This window comes from Mesoplodon mirus (genome assembly GCF_964341445.2).
Source record: "Mesoplodon mirus genome assembly, chromosome: 9".
NCBI lineage: Eukaryota > Metazoa > Chordata > Mammalia > Artiodactyla > Ziphiidae > Mesoplodon > Mesoplodon mirus.
The window spans coordinates 70,824,794-70,845,241 of record NC_138985.1 but is presented as its reverse complement, the minus strand read 5'-3'; the positions used below and the strand labels follow the sequence as shown (position 1 = coordinate 70,845,241).

General features: G+C 41.9%; 1 protein-coding gene across 5 annotated transcripts in view; it reads left to right on the top strand.

Annotated features, from left to right (window-relative positions):
* PDE1C (phosphodiesterase 1C) overlaps positions 1 to 20,448 on the top strand; it is a gene marked incomplete at both ends in the record, with an annotated part of 532,083 nt that overhangs the window by 269,067 nt on the left and 242,568 nt on the right. Inside the window, one exon of one of the 5 annotated variants that reach the window (XM_082632884.1) lies at positions 17,091 to 17,117. The exons of the other annotated variants lie outside the window; for them this stretch is intronic. Within the exon in view, the coding sequence (XP_082489010.1) occupies positions 17,091 to 17,117 (27 nt within the window). The remainder of the gene's footprint in view (positions 1 to 17,090; positions 17,118 to 20,448) is intronic. 5 annotated transcript variants of the gene reach the window in all.

Here is a 20,448-nt window from a genome sequence, read left to right as displayed (position 1 = left end):
TCAAGCTGGTCTTCTTGACATCCCAGCTGGAGGGACTCATGTGCACACACTCAGGAACTGCTTCTCTCAGGCTGCTTTACAATCCCAACCAACTCCACAGAGCTACTCAGGCTGGGAAAGAGTGTTTGGGCAAATCAGCCAGGTTGAGGTAGGAAACTTGTGTGAAAAAGCGTTTAGAGCTTACAACGCACTGTCTTGTAGCTTCCTCTGTTTCATCTGTTAGGCTTCTCTCCCCAGATTGTTGTCTGCATTTTTGTTTTCAAGTCTCTCGTGTTTACCTAGCACCCTGTACCTTTGAACATAAAAGGTGTGGGTTGATTCTTTTCCAAATGTGTGTTTTTGAATCCTTCTCTTTTTACCCTTCCTACTGAAACACCCTGCCCAACAGCAGTCCCAGGAGATCTGTAGCTTCACTTTCTGATTTGAAAAAGGACATGTTACTATTGTTATGACATTTTTTTTTTTACTACTGTTATGGTTCTTACTACCACTTTTTTTTTTTTTTTTAAACAAAACAGTAGTGCTATAATAAGTTGCTAAAGACTCCGGAAACCAAAGCGCATGCTTTTTTATACAACTTGGAATAACACTTTTGCAGTTAACAAAATAGAAACCTTAGGAGATGGAAGGGTGTGTGTCTCTTTGCTCCCACAGTGGATTAACAGTAAGAGAAAGGAAGATGTTCTTTCAACATTTTAGGAAAACTCAATAGCCAAAATTGAATTTTCATACCAATTTATTACCATGACACCTGTATAGAAGGGGCTTTACAGGTGACCACAGATAGTCAGGAATTTGGTTCACCTTGTTTGAGAGCCATCTAAGTTTCAGGAATTGATCATCTCATGCCTGGACTATTTAGTGGTATTGTCAGTATCTCGCCTACTTAATCTATCCTTGAATTTTTCATCTCCTCCAGTAGAATGTCAGTTCCTTAGGACAGACACTTTGTGTGTCTTGCTCACTGCTGTACCTCCAGTGCCTAGAACAGGGTTTGGCACATAGTAGGTGCTCAATGAATAGGTGATGAAGGAAGCATAAAGACCCAAAGATGAACTTTTCAGTATTCAAAATGAAGGTAAATGTATATCTGGGTCAGCTTATAGGCCACGTGATACTATCAACACAATATTCCATGAACTAGATGGGAGGTGGATTTAATTAACATCATTACCCAGGTTGGGCACAGGAATCTAAACTGAGGTGGAAACTGGGCAAGATGTGGCAAAGCCACGACCCAGGGCAGAATCCCACTCTTATGTTTACCCAGGTTCTCTCTTTTCCTTCCCTTTTCTGCACTTGCCTGGAGTGGTCTTTACCAGCAGCAAGAGGTTTGTTGCCAAGAATCTACAGTGTGGAGATTATAGGAGATGGTCCTCTCTATATTACAAGCCCCACACATCCCCCTTTCCACGCTTTCCTTTTTTCTCTAGCATGTTTCACTGTCTTAATACTATATATTTAATTTATTTATTATGCTTATTGTCTGTTTCCTCCAATTAAAATAGAAGTTCCTTGAGGAAGGAGCCTCTTTTTTTGTGTTTCCATTTCCTTGGTTGTCCCCCAAGTGCTGTTGTCCTTACTCTATCCTCTGTAGGAGTGGGTGGAATTGTTAAGAGCCCCTCCCAATGCCTGTTTTGTTAGGGAATCTTCCAGTCAGGGAAAACATGACGACTGCACTTGCCTCCTCTGATGATGAGGGGGAGCCTCACGGCTGTATGGTTTTGAGTCATAACTTGTACCCTGGGTCCTGACCAAGAGTTTTTTCCTGTTATATGATGACAAAAGGGTGTTCTATACTTTAAAAAAAAAAATTTAGAGCAAGAGAACAGGTTTCACTTATTTCTTGGCATTTATTGTCACAATTGTAATTAAGCTTTTGTATATCTGTTTTGCCCAACTATGAGGTAATCAGTACAATAAACTTTATGCTTTTATAATACTCTATGAAGATGATGATGCTTTTTTTGCATGATCTAAAATAGTATTATGAACATACACAGAGGTATGGTTTATTATGTTTATTGTGTGTTTCCTCCAACTAAAATATAAGTTCCATGAGGACGTAGTTTTTTTTTTTTTTTTTTTTGATCTGTTTTGGTTACTGGAGTATCCCCAGGTTTATGGTTGTTAGGGTCACAGACTGGGATTATTGTTTCTGTCTATTCAGCAAGCTTTCCCATCCCCCTTATTATGGCAGTAGACCCTCCCCCCTGCCCCCCAGCCCTCCATGGGCTCAAGATCCAGGATTGGCCAATCATAGAATTTCACCGTTCTGCCAACAGCGGTTGGTCTCAAGTGTGGCACAGAACCCAAGCAGAAGCAGTAGAGTCCTCCACTGAGATTCTCTGTTGGGTGGGGGAGAGTGCTGCTTTCTCTTCTGGGTTTTCCTGGTGGCTGCTGCTGGCTCCATTTCTTACTGCATCGAGAAGAGCTTTCAGTGACAGAAGACAGGCCAGAACTTACAGAGAAGCAGAGGGGAGAAGATGGAGTGGAAGTCTCTGGGTCTGCTCCCACAAGCCCCAGTTGCTGCAGTTGTTTCTCTGATTCTGTCTGCTGTCCCAGCTACGCGAATCCATCAGGCTGTGTTCCTGCACAGGCTACTTCAAGTTTGGTGTCTCTGAAAGTCTTCACTAATACCCCCCACTGAAGTCCAGAGAACTTAAGTGACTTTTCCAAAGTATACATCAAAGGTGGGGGGAAAATCCAGAGGCAAAGAATCCTGGATCTTTGGTTTTGTATTTCTTATTTAATAAAGGTGTCTCATTCTGTATTTTCTTTCTACTCATGTGAAATTTTTAATAGGGTCATCAGTGTTCAGGCAACAGAAGTTTAGTCCGTTAACATTTACTGAGTGTCTGTTATGTGCCGGGCACTTTGATAAACTCTGTGCAAAAGTAGATAAGCCATAAGGCTGTAAGATATAAGGCTATAGCTAAAGAGGTGAACACCCTGAAGTGTTGCCTGTAGTTACAGAGGATACACGGGGAGCTACCTCTGCCTGGAAGGGCCAGAGAAGGTGTGAGCAGTGAGCTGCAGACTTACTCGGAGCAGAGTCCTTAGTCACAAGGAAGAAACTTGCACAGATTTCTTTCATTCATGTCAGCCTTTTGCAGAGATGTGAGGAAAACAAGGAGTCATCCAGTCAGCACAGAGTACATCAGCTCAGAATTCTGAGCTGTTTTTATGGACAACTGGAAAAGCTGTGTCTACTTAACTAGGAATATAGCCTGAGTCCTAGTGCCCTTCTCTATGCTCACCTCTTACCGGTAATCCCAAAAGAGAGGGTGTGGTTGGGTCTAGCTGCTGTCATTCAACATGGAGCTATTGGACAGAAATCTCCCAGGTCACCTCAGAAGCAGTTGGCCCCTACATTGGTCCCTGGTCCATCAGCTGTGCAGGTAACAGGGTTACCTTCCCTGACAAACCAATCCCCAGAGGTCTTAGATATTGTCCTTAAAAGGTAGTTGTGAGGTATCCTCTCGCAGCTCATCTAGTGCAATACTGAGGGATAGATAAAGCTAGTGAATGGAGGTAACAGTGTACAAATACAGAGGTATGGGAGACATTGACACATCAAGGAGGAATGAGAGAGAAAGTTGGAAAAAAAGGCATGGGCCAGGTAGTGACACATGGAATTTTAAAAAATTTACTTTTTGTTGTATTCAAAACTATACATCCTCATAGTTTAAGGAGGCACACGTTACACGCACATCCAAATGTGTTTCAGACATTCTCCATTCATCTTTCAGGGAATCTTTTTTTGAATGCATGTAATTTTAAGGAGTTTACACTTTATCCCTTAAGTTCTAAGGAATTGTTAAAAAGACTTTAAGCTAGAGAGTAACACAATGAGATTTGACTTTTAGGATGGCTATTCTGGAAGAAGTATGGAGGACAGATTGGAGATGAGACTTGAGGCCTGGAGATCAGTTGGAGAAGATTCTTCAGTTATGGTAGTACTACTGAGGAGGAAAAAATAAGGGGCACAGTTGACATTAGAATGGAGCAGAGAGAAAGAGAGAAGGAGAAGTTGTCTTCCAAGCTTGTTTTGTCTCGGATGTATTAGTGAGTTTGGTGCCATTTGCCTTGTTAGAGACCACAAAGAGAAGTGCAGGCTTGGATACAGCAGAATGATAAATTTGGGTTTAGACGTGCTGGACTGGAGCAGGCTCTGTAAGGTTCAAGTAGCTGGTGGTGATAGCAGCCTGGAACTATGGAGAGACCTTTGGCCTAGAGCCTCAGGTCTGAGAGTCATGGTTCTGAGTTAAAGCCTTGTGAACAGATGACCCAGGGAAGAGGGGCTTCACCTGAACCTCACTAATAAAGCAATTCCAAAAGAATAATTTTTAAAAATTGATGTTTCTTTCCCCCAGATTACATATTTTAGGGTGTTAATTGGGCCTTTCACTCTCCCATTTAATTGCAAATGTCAGGTGGTTCAGCATAATTTTATTGGGCTCTTATTATATACCGGATATTAGGAGCTTCAGAAGAGAAATGAAAGTATCAGGAGAAAAGCCCTGCTTTCAGGAAACAGAGTCTAGTTAGGGAGACAGGATAATTCTTTATAGAAGTGAAAAGTTATAAAACAACAAAAAAAGTATGGGCAATAATTAATTGCTAGGTAAATGACATTGACACAATGTCCTAGGATTTAGAGAAGGAAGACATTTGTGTTTGAGGGATTGTTTTTGAGTCTTTCTTTTCCTAATAAAGGCCAGTTAAGTCTCCCTGAATTATGTTCTTAATGTATATTGAAGGGGAGAAAGAGGTGAATATCAAAAAGGGTTAAGTAGATTCTTATATTTAGAATGAAATTTTCTTTACTTGAATACTAATGTCATATATTAGTACATCATCACTTGCTTATCAGAATTTGGTTGTGCTAACTTATTAACTAATTACAACTCAGTACTTAGCAGCTGTTTATTATTTTGGCTAAGTTTTACAGCCTCTGTCTGTTGGTAAGCAGCCCTAAGCAAAGAGGTTCCTTCATTTCTAGCTCCATTTTCCGTCTTTAATTTTCTTTGGTTCATAGAAAACTACTTTCCTTGGTTCCAGTTTCCCCATATGGAGGGAAAGTGCTCACATGACCCACCTCATAGCTTTTTGAGAGATGACAAGGAAAATAATGATCAAATATGAGACACATAATGTAGTCTGTAACAGCTTTGAGAATGACCATCACAATTTCCTATTAGTAATACAAATGAATTCTACAACAAATAAAATACTCTACTTCTGGAGAACGTATACTGAATCCATGTAAAGTGCTATATTCTTCAGGCTTATTGGAATGTACTCTTTATTTAAAGACCTTTTGACAGCTCTTATTAAATAAAATAAACGAGTATAAGAAAAATCTAGATGTTCCTAGGTTGTGAAATTATGAAAAATCTTAAGAGAATAATTCAGTCAAGAAGACATCATTCATAACTATAGGTAATGAGTTTTATTTATAAATTTGAATGAATATGCACTCATCCAAATGCAGGAATCTCATCTATCAGTCATTCACTCAGCAAACATTTCTCTAGCACTTACCATGTGGCAGGCACTATGCTAGGCACCAGGGATACAGTGGGAAACAAGACAAATGTCCCCTCCTTTAGGGAGCATTCAGTCTACAGGTAGAGGCGAATGTTAAACATCTAATTCCCCAAATAGATATTTACTGTGATGAGTGCCGCAAAGAAGTACAGGGTGCTGTGGAAACACATAAGAGGGGGCCCACACCAGGTCTAGGAATCAGGGAAGCCTTCTCTGAAGAAGTGAGATTTAAGCTGAGATGTGAAGAATAAGTAGGTGTTAGTTAAGAGTTGAGGAAGAGTGTTCTAAGGTGTCCAAGGCCTGGGAAAATAGCACGTGCAAAGAGCCAAAGGGACATGACGCCTCCGAGAAGCCAAAAGAAGGCCAAGTGGCTGCAGCAAAAACAGTGTGGAGACAGGAGGCTCAAGGCACAGCTGGAGAAAGGGGCAGATCTTGCCTCTTCGTTTAGACCAGGGAGCCTTAGCAATGGGAAACCACTGTAGGTCTGTGGGGATGGATTTGAGAGATTTTTAGGAGATAGACTCAACAGGATTTGGACTTGGCATGTGAGGGAGAATGTGGAATTTAGAATAACTCCGAGGCTTTTAGCTTGAATCCACAGGTACTATTTACTTAGCTCGGGATCACTGAGGAGGGATCAAGTTTGCAAGTTTGGTTGTGTGTGGCAGCAGAATGAATGCGGAGTAGAAATCATGAGCTCAGTTTTGGACATATTGACTATGAGGGGCCTATAAGATGTCCCTGAGGAGACGTGAGCAGTTGGATAAGAGGGCCTGGAGATTTAAGGAAAGGTCTGTGTTGGAGATATAAGGTACAGCCCAACAAAGTAAGAAGAAAAAATTATATATATATAAAATAATGATATAATACATATTGTAAATAATATATATGTGTATAAATATGTATATGTGAATATGTGTATTCATGTATGTGTCTGAATGATGCTAAATTAATATTTCTATAAATGTTACAAGTAGAGAGAACATAGTTTAGTGTGACCTCTCTAAATAGTCTGACAGAAGTTGCCAGAAGACTATGAGTTTATATATACTTGCTCATTGGCATTTACTTGTTTAACATTTGGGAAAGACCAGCTAGTAGTCAATCTACATGGCTTTGCTTGCAACCCTCGTACTGACTGCTTGGTGTCATGTCCACCACAACATGGGTTTGCAGCAAAGACAGAAACCTGAGGGCTAGGCAGGGTCATTTCCAGTATTCCAGAGGCAGAAAGAGACCATGACCCAAGAAGCTAAATGGAATGAGGCCCTCATCACGGACCTCGTGGGGACTGTCAGGCATGAGCCAGGCAGTGAGACTCGGAACTTGGAGCCCAGCCCCCTGCAGAAGGGTCTGGTGGAGCTTGGCTGGGTGGAGGCTCCCTGGACCCTGCAGGAGGCTGTCCTGTTGTCTAGGCTCGTCCAGTGGGCGCCGCCTCATTGCTGCTGCTCCCAAGGTGTCCTGCGTGCACACACCGGGCCTCTGTCTCTTGGGGCATCCACAGTTCTGCCATGGTGCTCACCCTCCGCATCAGCTGTGCCTCATTCATGGCCTTTTCCCCAGAAGCTCTTTAAGGCCTTCCAAAAATGGACCTTCCTCCCTTCTTTTCCACTCCCTTCCAAAGACCTATTGCAGGGACCCAATATTCAATAGTCTGCCAAAATAGAGCTTTCCTTTCCCTTAAGGCCAGTAGAAGAGTGAGAAGCAATGTGAGGATGCATTTTGACTGAAAGTCACTATTAGACATCAAAAGACCATTAAATTCTGTTTATCCAGATTCCAAACAACCAAAATTCTTAAATAAGCAAGACTTTTCCTACACTCTAGAGACACTGAGTAAATCTGGTAGTGAAAGATTAGTCTTTGAAAGCTACTTCCAGGTGTGTTTTTAGGAGTAGTTCAAATTCAGATTAATATCCCACCCCTTTTTTTCTCTACGTCTCTGAGTCTTGTCTGAGGATGACTCTAAGGGGTCTTACAATATCTTTAAATTAACCCCCCCAAAGTATTTTATATTTAGTGTACTACTCCAGGTTGTAACTTGGAGCCCTGTCTGCTAACTATGAGAAACTATAAACACTTTCATGAACAGGGTCCTGCGTAGCTCATTTGTGAAATATAAGGATGAATTATTGTAAATCAAGCTTCATAAATGTTTAGAACTGCCATTCTGTCTATAAAACTACTAACTGAAGTTAGTCATGGTTAAAAAAAATGAAAGAATTGTTCAAAGCATCCATTTGTGGGAGTCTTGGATACTTTCAGTGAAGATAACTGTAGCTGAGGAGAATCTGGTTCAAATACTCAACTGATTCAGTTGACAGTGGCGCTCAAAATGGTCCCTAGGAGTGCATCTGCTACCTGAGTGGGTTGGGGTTTTTTTCTGTATTTTGGGGATCGGCCTTGCTTTTGCCATATTTAAATTGTTGAAATTTACAGAGCCTATGTCTAGAGAAGAGCCTTCTATAGATGATTCTATTGTGAGAGAAGATTTGAGAGGAAATAGGAAGGACATCTGCTTTCAAGGAGCTGTTGTAGTGACTTATGTTCACCTGGAATTGTAAATGGCCAATAGCTGCTTTCTGCCCGGAGTAGGTTTTGATAACAAGTTGGGAGGAAAGGTGGAGGAGAGAAGGAAGGAGGTACTACTTGGGGAGATAGGAAAGGCTTAAAAACATTAGACTGGTCACTGAAGTTAAACTTGGCAGAAGATACAGTTCTTGTTCTAGCTAAATCTACATGGGGAAAACAGAGTAGAGAATTCAAGCATCTCTCTGGATAATTCAGTTAAAAAACCTATCCCTCCCCTAATTACAGGGCTATATCTGTGAAGAGTGAGGTTTTGTCTCAGTCCTTTGGATTTATCTCCACTCTGGCAGTGTTGTCACAGATATTAAGAAATATTTTTGTTTTCAGCCTTTCTCACTGATGTTTATCGAAACAGGAGACAGGCTCCCAGGAAGGAGGTCACAAAGATCTCTTCCATTCCCGCCCACAGTTTTATTGTACTTAGAACACTGCAAGTGGTTGTAAATATGTGAATGGAGGGATAGATCATTTATACAAAAAAGTACTACTTGGACTTCTACAAGCATGACATTTACTTTCTGTTTTCTTTAACAACCTTTCCGTATTTTTTCATTGGTGCCACTGATGAGCTCACTGCCCAGCTTTAAGCAGTATATTTTAAGCTAGAGGGAAATGGTCCTTGGTTTGCTAAAAAATAATGCTTTTCAGAGGAAGATTTCAGCTTTCTTTGGGGAGGGGTCCTATTTTGGGATCTGTTAGACAGTAATCTGAGTGCTGGAATTTTTAACCCAGGCCCAGGAGAGAAACAAGCATGAACAGGAGATTTGGATTTTTGTGTCTGGCCAGCTGACTGCAGCTAGATGAGGGGTCTGGGGAGGGGGAGCAATGAAGACACAGCCCTGTGGGAATGTGGGCGCACCCGGCGCGGGGTGGATTGACTGTGAGTTGGTGCCGGTCCAGGTGGGGCTTCCTATGGGGTTGTTTAGTTTGAACTAAACCTTCTCCTCAAGGATTTCTCCTGTTTCCACTGCCCAGCCGGCATTAGATAGAAACACATTTGCTTCCAGAAGTGAGTTAAACATTGATCATCTTATTCACAGCTGTGTTTCGGATTAGCATTCTCTCATTTTTCTGATTTACCATGCTCAACCCCAAACCACACTCTCGAAGGCTTCCTTCATTTGAATTTGATCTCATCACTTTGGGTTAAACATATTGGAATTTTGTACTCTGGGAGTTGCTGTCCCCAGACATGATCTTCCTTTTCTAAGAGCCCTAAATGAAAGGGTGGGAATCTGTAGGACAATTTTCCCCAATAGACAACCTGGCAGAAAAATTCTGTAGAAAATTTAAGCAAAAACAACTCCTTCCTAATTATTGGGTTATTCCAAGTAAAAGTGAGTTTATATTACTTCATTATTTTTTATTTTTTGTCCTGCCTTGGATCTTTGGCCAACCAGGAAAATAGAATTGTTGCCCATATGGATTTTCATTCTGTAGCTCATCAGTTAAGAAATATTTGAGCTAGTAAGAGAAGAAAGTTTCTCATTTTCTCTAATATCTTTCTTCTCCCCACCCCTTCCCCAAATAGTCTGCTGGAAGGTGCCAGGAAACCACAATTTATATATATTTTCTCATTGGCATTTACTTGTTTAAAATATGGGAAAGGGGCTTCCCTGGTGGCGCAGTGGTTGAGAGTCCGCCTGCCGATGCAGGGAACACGGGTTCGTGCCCTGGTCTGGGAAGATCCCACATGCCATGGAGCGGCTGGGCCCGTGAGCCATGGCCGCTGAGCCTGCATATCCGGAGCCTGTGCTCCGCAACTGGAAAGGCCACAACAGTGAGAGGCCTGCGTATCGCAAAAAAAAAAAAAAAAAAAAAAAAGTGAAAGGCCGTAAAGCAATCAGTATATATAGCTTTGCAAATGTAGGTTTTAACATGGGTATCATGGAAATGAAGTCACTGGGAGAAATGAGAAGAAATGTACAAGGGCCTTCCATTCTCAGCAACATCTAAAGTAGTTCATACAAATGATTTAAGACAGATTCAGTGGAAGTTTCTAGTGATATCCAGTTTTGTTCAATCGGCACCCCATATGCCAGTAAAAAACAAAACCAGAGGATCAGAGGATCATTCAGATCCTCGATCATTTCACGGATATTTGTGGCATTTTATCTCAGTCCACTTTCCCACAAGTGAGCCGCATGTGACCTGAACTCGTGAGAACATGTACTTCACTCCCTGAGTTTTGCTGTGCACTTCTTTTTCTAAGCCTGTCCCCCAATCTCCTCTCCCTTGAGGGAGCTGAAGCCTGAGAACCAACATTTCCAAAGCTATCTGTGCATCAGCAGCAGTAGTGACCTCATTAAGGAAGGATGGAGATGGGATCAGATGGGATCTGGAGCAGAGTGAGTCATTATTGCTCAGAAACCCTGGAGAACATTGCATCAGAACTGGACTTCTCACTGTGTGTGTGGAGTTGTTGCATATTCAACTTCCCAGACCAGAAAATCTTCTTGTGCTCAACTGGGAGGTATCTTGCTGTCAACTTAGAGACTAAGCACAAGTTTTGGTTTTTTTCTAAGCCAGCTTGTTTGAATATTAAGCCTATTTATAAACCTCATTATTGCAGCAACCATATGGCTCTTACTCAAAGATACTCACTTTAAAAAAGTGAAAGACTGCCAGGTACTTCATGATTTAACCTCAATGCTTAATTGACTCTCACTCACCCAGGCTATCAGGAATGATTCCCAAGTCATCTGTTTGACTTTGGAGTCTGTGAAACTTACATGTGATTGTGGGTATGCCCAGTACTCTGCAAACTGCTAGCCATCAAAAAACAAAAAAAGCTCTTTAAAAGCATCCTGCGTCTGCCACACTGTTGTTTCTTTTTTGCTATTTCCTTGCTGTCTCTACTCTGCCCTTTGGCAGGTCCAGGTGTACTGTGGCCGGAATCACTCCTTATGCTTGCTTAGTTTCGTCCCTTCTCTCCCAAATTGGAGCCAAGAGAGGTAAAATGAAGTGCAGGGTCTTGAAGTTCAAGGTGTAGATGACACAGCCATGGACAGCTTTGGGGAACTTTTTTTTTTTTTTTTTTTTTTTTTTGCGGTACACGGGCCTCTCACTGTTGTGGCCTCTCCCGTTGTGGAGCACAGGCTCCGGATGTGCAGGCTCAGCGGCCATGGCTCACGGGCCCAGCCGCTCCGTGGCACGTGGGATCCTCCCGGACCGGGGCACAAACCGGCGTCCCCTGCATTGGCAGGCGGACTCCCAACCACTGCGCCACCAGGGAAGCCCTGGGGAACCTCTTTAAATATTGGGGGTCAGTGCTCTTTGCTGATACTCCCTTCTCAGTAGCCACTTGTCAGAATGTGATCAGCTGGACGTAAAAGGACTGAAGCCTTCCAGGGGAGATTTTTCCAACTTATCACTTCCCCTGTTCTGTACACATGCATGCACACATGACACGTGCACTATTTGATACTTCTTGGGCAATCCACGATTTCATAGAAACATTCCAGAGTTAAACAGACATGGATTTTCAGTGAAGACCAGGAGTCTTTTAATTTGCCTAACAGGTAAGCGGATGTGGTCAATCAATAATTTTACTAGTTATAGCATGATATCTCTGTGTTGAGTTATAACTTCTAGAGGATGCTTAGGGATTCTCTGTAAGCAACTCACTGGGCTTCAGTTTTTAGGGGATTATCAATAAAAAGGTTTTTTCTTAAAGATAATTTTAGATATTTCTAAGGATTATCATGGTGTCCAGTTCCTAAATATCTAATTTTACTTTTTTTTTTCCTGCTTTCTGAGCAACGACCCAGCTTTGACATTAGAGGAAAGTGTGTGGGTCTGCTAGGCTAACAGGGACCACTGCTGGGTGGGTGTCAGAGTGTATACAGCCTGCAGGCTCCCTTGGGCGTGTGAGGAGTGAGGAGAGCTGGGCAGAGTTTCAGTTCCTCCTCTGCTTAGTAGGACTGAGATTAGCACCTGCTTTCTTTGTGGCTCAAGTGTTCTAAGATGAGAACTGGGAGTATTCAATTTTTCTACTTTAGAAAACAATCTTAAACTTCTTTTTAAAACTTTTTTAATCAATGAAAGGCTTTTTTTTCAAACAAAATTTGGAAACCTATGGAATTATAATACCATTATCACTTATGCAGTACTATTGTTATAAGTACAGTAGCTGACTCGTTCTTGAACGTTTACTGGATGCCCAACGCTGTGCTAAAACTTTACATTCATTATTACATTCAACTCTCACATCAACCTGTGAAATGCATATTATTGTTACCCAAATTTTGCAGATAAGGAAACTGGTGGTTGGGAAAGTGATGTAAGTTGCCAAAGGTCACATAGCTTACTGGACACAGTAAGTTGAAGAAGGGATTTAGCTTAGGTAAGTGATCCTAAACTCTATACTGTAATGCCTCTCTTTAAAAAACAAGTGAATAGACAAACAAACAGTGCCGTGTGTGTGTGTGTGTGTGTGTGTGTGTGTGTGTGTGTGTGGAGTGAAGGGTAGAGGGCCTTCCGGGGAACAGAGTTTGCAAAGTGCCCTAGGCCTTCATCCATGTGGCTTCCTCAGCCTGGCCTTGTGAGGATGGCCTGCCTTCTGCCTCAGTGTGCAGGTGTGCCCTCTCCATCTCCCACACTGCTGAGATACCAGAGCACAGCAGCTCCTGGTCATTCTCTGTGGTCTGAATGAGGTCAGTCTAGCTCCGTGAATCTTGAGACTTGTGATGTATTGTTATAAGTTTCAAAAAATTATAAATGTAAAGTAAGTTTGAGAAACCCAAACAGAGCATTTAAAAACATTCCCTTTGTCTTTAAGGTTATGAATCAGGGGCAAATTCTGTTGAAGTTCTTAAAAACAAAAGGCCAAGAATAAACTAGGTTCTTTTCCAGCTCATTTCCTGCGTTTGGATGGAAAGAGCCCAGTATGTTCTGTGGTTGGTTTTGTTTGTTTTTGTCGAGTGTCTAAATTTCCTCCAGGCATCCTTTGACTTCTTTGACTAATTTCCTCAATTTTCTTTGAGGGCTTCAGAGTTTGCTTTCTGTCTCAACCAGTTCAAGGTTCTGTATCCTTAGAAAAGTTACTTAACCTCTCTGAGCCTCATTGCCATCAAGTATAAAGTGAGGTAAACCTCCTAGGGTCTGTAGGAGGTCAAAGTGAGTTAATTTATGTAACAGACATGGAACAGAGGAGATGCTCAACAATTGTGAGCCTCCTCTCCAGCTTCCCCCCGCCAGCCTTCTCTCATTGCATTCCTCCTGTGTGTAGAAAACCATGACTGTGGTAGATGGCCTCACTGCTTGTAGTAACTCATCACTAAACAGAAAAAAATGAGTAAAAAGAAAGCATTTTGATCAGTGTCTTGATAAATTCACTCATTCACGCAACAGCAGTATATTGAACAGCTGTCATTTGTCAAGCACGATGTTAGGCAAGGGAGAAACACTAGCAGGTAGTGGACAAGCTATCGATCTTGCTATCAGCATAACAGATGAGCTCTGGCCACCATGGAACACACAAAAGGGATGATCCAGTTTGGGAGGCCCTAGAAGGTTTCCGGGAGAAAGTGATGACTCAGCTGAAAGCTGAAAGCTCAAGGATAAGTAGGACTCAAGCCTCACCATCTTGCCCAGTCAAGATGATCTGTGAGTAGGATCTTGAGTAGAGTAATTTCCATGGATCTGTATTTTCTCTTGTGCTTTAAGTGCTGACCTTCCAGCTCCAGTGTAAGATGACACTGTTTGGGTTGGGTCTCTTTGGACATGGGGGCTGTCTGTCTAAATGGGACAACGTGGGAAGGGAGAGCTTCAGAATCTGTGAAGTCAGGAATGCATCTGTGAAGGTGGGGAGTGAATGTTGGGAAGGTGAGTTGGACTGAAAATCAGATTTTTTGGTCTCTCTTTTTTGGGTCTACCAAATGCACAACCCATGTTTTTGATATGTGTGGGTGGCAGCTACAAATGATGTATTTATTTTGCCAGACATTGGTTGTGTACCAACCATGTGCCCGTCGATGTGCATGCCCTTGGGATAGATACAGAGACCCATATGACAGGACCCCTGAGCTCAAGAAACTCAAAACAAGGTGACAGGGTCCTAAAACTTTTAGAATTCCCCTTATATGGCATGCATGGTACCTGGCAAATTCAGTGCATTATGTTCTCTGAGATCATTCCTCCCATTTTATAGATGGGGAAGCTAAAGCTTGCTTTAGTGTAGAGCTTGTCTGAGTCTCGTGGCTAGAGAGGGAGAAGTTGGATTTTGAACCAGGTTTATCACATTCCAGAACCCTATTGTCTTTCCACAAGACAATGCAACAGGTGACCCCTTCTCTCAGGTGTCATCTTTTTAAAAAAAGTATACATTTCATTACTTTTTTTGATTAGCTCAGCACTTTTTAGCCTTAGAACCCGCTATCTGCCTCTGAATCTGGCTGGGCTGAGTTGGGCTGGTTGGAGGTCATTAGGCACGCCCTTCTTACCTGCTTGCCCACGTACTTACGTATTCCTCCTTGTTGAACTCCTGCCCATCAATCAAAGCTACCTCTTTCACGAAGCTTCCTGAGCCACCCCTTGTCTTGGTTGTTATAATATAACATTTTTGGTAACATGTATTAATTTCCTTTTTTAGGATTCAGATTCTTTCAGAGGGTAGATCTTAGTAGAATTATTACGAGGATTAGTGATGTATGTTAAGTGCTTGTTACTAGTAGGTGCTGAAATTGGAAGCTATTCTTATTTTTGTTCATTTTGATGCACTCAGAGTTCCCAGCAGTGCCTTTGTAGGATCCTTGGCAAATGTTGGCAGAATTCTGTGGAAGCCAATAGCAAAGGTTGTCTTCTTCTGGCCTCTGAAGATACACTCTGTTGACAGAACTAGTTGAGTTTCTGGGTGGGAACCAGGGGCATCCATCTGCCCCGACTGCCCCCTTACCTTTGGCCCTTGCACACTCTCACTGGGTTATTTTCCAGTCTTGCCAGAGACTCCCGAGCCCAGTGCATTAGACAGCAGTTCTAACGAGGGCCAAGGGCATGGGTCACACCCACAGCTCACTGTGTTTGTGCCTGTGGATGAAACCTCTGCCTTTGCTACTGCCTAGAGCGTGTGAACTATCACTGCTGGGGTGGGGGGATGGTCCAGGATGGTCAGTGCACACCCATCACAGCTTTTGGAGGGGGTGCAAAACACTGTTTTAAGCAGTGGGATACAGTGGGGCAGCATACAAAGAATCTGCCTGTGGGGAGCTGACATTCAGGTGGGTTATCTCATTTATTTCTCACCACAAGGTCTTGAGAGAGGTGCTCTGATTATTCCCACTTTACAGATAAAGAAAGTGAGGCTCAGAGGGGTTGAATATCTGGTCCAACACTGTAGAGCTGAGTGCCACAGCCAAGATCAGAACACAGGTAGTTTGCTCTCAAGCCCAAGCCCTAACCCATCTGTTAGTTGACCTTCCTCCCTACATATATGATGTAATTCAAACATGTAAATATCTCTGTATGTTCTTCCAATAGATGTATATATCTGTATATGTGACTGAATATTTTATAAATTTTTATAATTATTCTAATTATAATCATAATGCTCATTTAAAATAGAAAATATAGAAAATTCATACAAGTAAAAATAAAAGTAATGATTCATTAACCTACTACCCTGGGCTCGTGATTATCACTCTGGTGTTTTTCCTTATAGATAAATAGGTATCAGTACCTATCAGGTCAAGATCATATTGTGGGTTCGGTGCTGCATGCTGCTTACTTCACTTAACATGTCACACTGCCATGTATGTTTTCATTTAAACAGAGATGTCACAGGTCATAGGGATTCTGAATTTGAAACATCTGTGCCTTTTTTTAAAGCATGTGTGACATGTAGCTCTATTAACAAATCAGTAGCTTGGCTTTCTGGTGCAGTGACTGTAATGGGAATGTTGGTGTGGAACCAAGGACAGCTGCATTGCCCTTCCTGGAGATGCTACCGGGAGATGCGTCTTCCTCTCCCAGCACTTCCTTTCCTTTAATCCCCTCCATTGAAGAGTCTTTTAAAACTCTTTTGAGGGTCTTCAGAGCCTACAAAAGCTGACACAAATGTGAAAAACATTGGGATACACTGGAAAATAAACTTTTATGGCCATTTCCTCCTCGAATGCCACTGTGACCCAGGTGAGATAACCAGGGCAGATGTGACCTCCGTTTGATAGATTAAGAAGCCCTGCACCCAATAGATTTGCCCAAGGCTAAGTGAGGACTCTAAATAGCAGAGGTGGAGTAGAACTCCAGCTACTTGTGCTTCCTGGGGACGTGTTCTTCCAGGGGTCTGAGCCCACAGCTTAGCCAGTAGCAAGTTCCTGATTCTGCTCTCACTATTTTTGCTTCTAGACTTTCTCATTGTCCCTTTTCTCATGTCTTCCTTCTCTGAAGACCTTAGACTGGTCTTACGGTTTAGTTGCGTAATTACACATTTACATTTTAAAAGGCAGGTCTTTAAAGGGACTTCAGTGCTAGCTGATGGGGATAATAGTAACAGTAATGACAGTACAAATGGCTAAGAGTTGTGGACCATTTAATATGTGCCAGATACAAGACACGCTTCACAGCCTCTGCCCACTTACTCCTCAACAACTCCATGAACCTGGTGAATGAAGGGCTGAGATTTGAACCTGGATCTTGCCGTCTTTAAGGTCTGATCTCAACCAAGATGCTACAGTGCTCTCAGAGGGGAAAGAGCAGAATATCGGGGGCAGAGCCATTGAGCTCTTGGGATGCTATGTGTAGCTGATAAGACTATGATTCTCTGCATCCAACCACAATGTAACACAATAATCCAAAACTTTTAAGTGGGCTTTGAGACCCACAAGCCTCACAGAGAGAACTTTCTACAAAGTGTTCACCTCTGCGTCCATCCCCGCTGAAGCTATCTTTTTCTAACCTACCACCTGCCTCAAACTCTTTTCTGATGTGTGTTTATGCTTCTTTTCCCACAGGAGGAAATATAAGAAAACGTCCCAGAGGTAAGAGCATCCCTCTGAGAAAGGGGAACTGGTTGGTTGACTCCTTTGTGTCACAAGTCTTCGCAAGTCTGGCTCATGGTGGGCGTTCATTGTAATAAACAGTCTCTCAGTGAGTTGCCTGCTTTATCTTCGAGTCACTACTGTTTCTGTAATTAAAAATTGATTGCAGGCATTTAGTGTGGCATAGTAAGTGTACACCTTCACGTGAGAGTGGATCCGGTGGCTTAAAAAGCTTGTTTACTGCTAAGTTATCTAGTGATTTTATTAAAACCTTGACCAGAGTGGGGCTGGGCTGAGGGCATGTGTGAAGGATTATAGGTGGAGCAGAAAAGGTTTGCAAATGCATGTTTAGTGTTTGGATTCTCCTTTGCCTGATTTGCTGACAAAATGCTGTTGAGCTCAAAACATAGATACAAATTCCTTTAAGGGCAGTCTTTTGATTTAACCATGGAAGGGGTAATTTAAAGTAGAATATCATCTGTCTTCACCCTCCATTACTCTGTTTTATTGAGAAGAGTTTGGAAAGCACATTCCAAAGAAATAGAGTTGCTTAGACCTTCTGTTCGCCAAGCAGCAGAAGACTACGGCTCAGTCTCAAAGCCTAGTGTCTGCTTTTCATTGTTTGACTTTGGTATTATGGCTTTAAACAGATTCTATGAGATCAAAAATTGCTGTTGCAATTAAAATCTTCCAATAGGTTTCAACAATGGTACTTTCAGTGACGACTTTAATCTGACCTCTTCTAGTGGGTCTCATCTCATAGTAGAGGCTCCTATGTCCTGTGGTTTCCAAATAAAGTCAGTAATCCAAAGTAGTGGTGTCATCATTTGATGTGCAGGGTGGAGGTGCACAAATCATTGAGAGAAAATGAACTAAAACTTTAAAAGCTTCCTAGAGATTGCTATACTTTTCTAAAATTAGCAAGCTTATACAGATGGCCGAATAATTCTGTCTTGTTCAGGTTCATCAGGCTCATGGTAGTAATTGCATGTGAACCACTGAGCAGGGCGTAAATTAATCACTCAGATTAGAGGGCATAGTAGTCTTTAGTAGTAAAAGGTAATCTATCATTTTCACATGTAGTTAACTTGGGGTATGAGATGTTTCAAAGTTGCCTCAATTTTATTTTAAGGGGAGATAAATAGACAGGTAAGAGGGAGTTTCTCAAGAGAACTGCTCAAACCTGTCAGGTTTCAAATTACTGTGTCAATTTTTTGGGAAAGCATATTTTTGCATGTCTGATGTGAAAGCTGTTGCATTTTTATGTCGATGTCAAAAAAAACTGGTTTGTATCAGCTTTATTGAAGTCTTATAAAGTGCAAATTAATAGAGGCTTGGTGTGAGCTCTTCTGCTGTTAATCACATGCATATTCTCATGTGAAATATATCCATGTCTACTAATCTATCATTGAGTAACAAACCATCCCCGCACTTATGGCTTAGAACAAGGGTTTTACTTTGCTCATGATTTTATAGGTCAGGAGTTCAGGAAGGACTTGTCTGGGTGGTTTGGATCTGACCCACCTGGTGTCAGCTGGGGCTGATGTGGATGGAGGATCCACTTCCAAGATCGATTCTTCACTCGCGTGTGGGGAGCTTCGGTGCTCCTTTCTTTCTCTCTCTCCACATGGCTTTCATCCTCCAGAATGTCTCCAGGAGTTTGGGCTTCTACTGCATGGTGGTTTCAGGGGTGTTGCACTCTTAACTGGCTTCCTAGGCCACGTGTTCCAAGAGAAAAGGAGTGGAAGGTGCTGGTCTCCCTGAAACTGCCTTAATGTTACTTCTTCTGTATCTTATTGGTCAAGCTATTGCAGAATCCACCCAGAGTCAAGAGAAGGGGATATAGATTACATTTCTTGATGGGAAGGTGTTAAAGAATTTGAGGCCATTGTCATGCATCAAACCTTCAACCTTTATCAGAATGATCTTGCTTGAGACCTTTTCCAGGGATCTGTAAATTTGGAGTATGTGGATACCTCATTTGATGAATGGTAGACACTTCTAAATATATCTTGATACCCCGTCAGATGCTGGTCTGTTTGAATATATGCTTGTCTATTGGATGATTCATTTGGACTGGGAATAGCTGTGATTCCTTTTTCATGTTAGTGACAGGTGTACTAGTGTGGACTCAACTGGTTAGTTGAATTCTAAGTGCGGTTATTTGGATTCAGTCAATAATTAGTCAGGTAAAGTTGGTGGCTTCATGTAGGAAAACTAAGTGACACAAATGCTACATTAAAAACATTTAGATCTTGTAGGTTTGCTTTGGACATAAGGGGAAAAACAGCCCAGGATACAAAAATAATCTACCTTTGTTTAAACTTTTCTTGCTAAGTTTCATTTCCTTTTACTCATGTATTTATTTACCTTCTAAAGCCATGTTAAAGAAAAAAAATTGACTAGCTTTCAACGTCATCATTATCCCACTACAACTCAACTGAGGTAGATATATTTCTTTAAATATTTCATAAAGTACTAGGCAGATTTTAGTAACCCACAAGAATATTTTTTTAACCTCTTTATTGGAGTATAATTGCTTTACAATGGTGTGTTAGTTTCTGCTTTATAACAGAGTGAATCAGCTATACATATACATATATCCCCATATCTCTTCCCTCTTGCATCTCCCTCCCTCCCACCCTCCCTATCCCACCCCTCTAGGTGGTCACAAAGCACGGAGCTGATCTCCCTGTGCTATGCGGCTGCTTCCCACTAGCTATCTATTTTACATTTGGTAGTGTATATATGTCCATGCCACTCTCTCACTTTGTCCCAGCTTACCCTTCCCCCTCCCTGTGTCCTCAAGTCCATTCTCTAGTAGGTCTGTGTCTTTATTCCCGTCCAGAAGAATATTTTGATGACAGTGGCTCTACTAAGTCTCACTTTTAGTGTTAAGGGAAATGTACTCATGTCTTTCAAGACCAGAATTTCAACAGAAAGAGTGATGTTATAAGTACTGTTTACTGGGTTAGCAAGGGCACCTGTAGGTAGGAGGTAAGCTTCTCCCTGCACAACTTTATTAGATTGGGCTTTAAATAAACACAATTAAGGGGAACCATCCTTTTGCTTTCTGAATGGGGCTTGTCCACAAAGGCCAATCATTTCAAGAGATTTGCTGAAGTGGTGAAATGGTAATTTGACAGCTAGAGGGGATTACACCGGAAACCTGCTTCCCCATAAAATTCTCATCAGGTTGTTTTCAGTACAGCTGCAGCTTCAAGTTATCAGGTCTGGCTCTGAGAAGTTTGTATCTTTGAGAAAGCATGCCAGACCATGTACAAAATAATCACAAATATCTATAAATAATCTAATATTTCGGGGCTGCCCC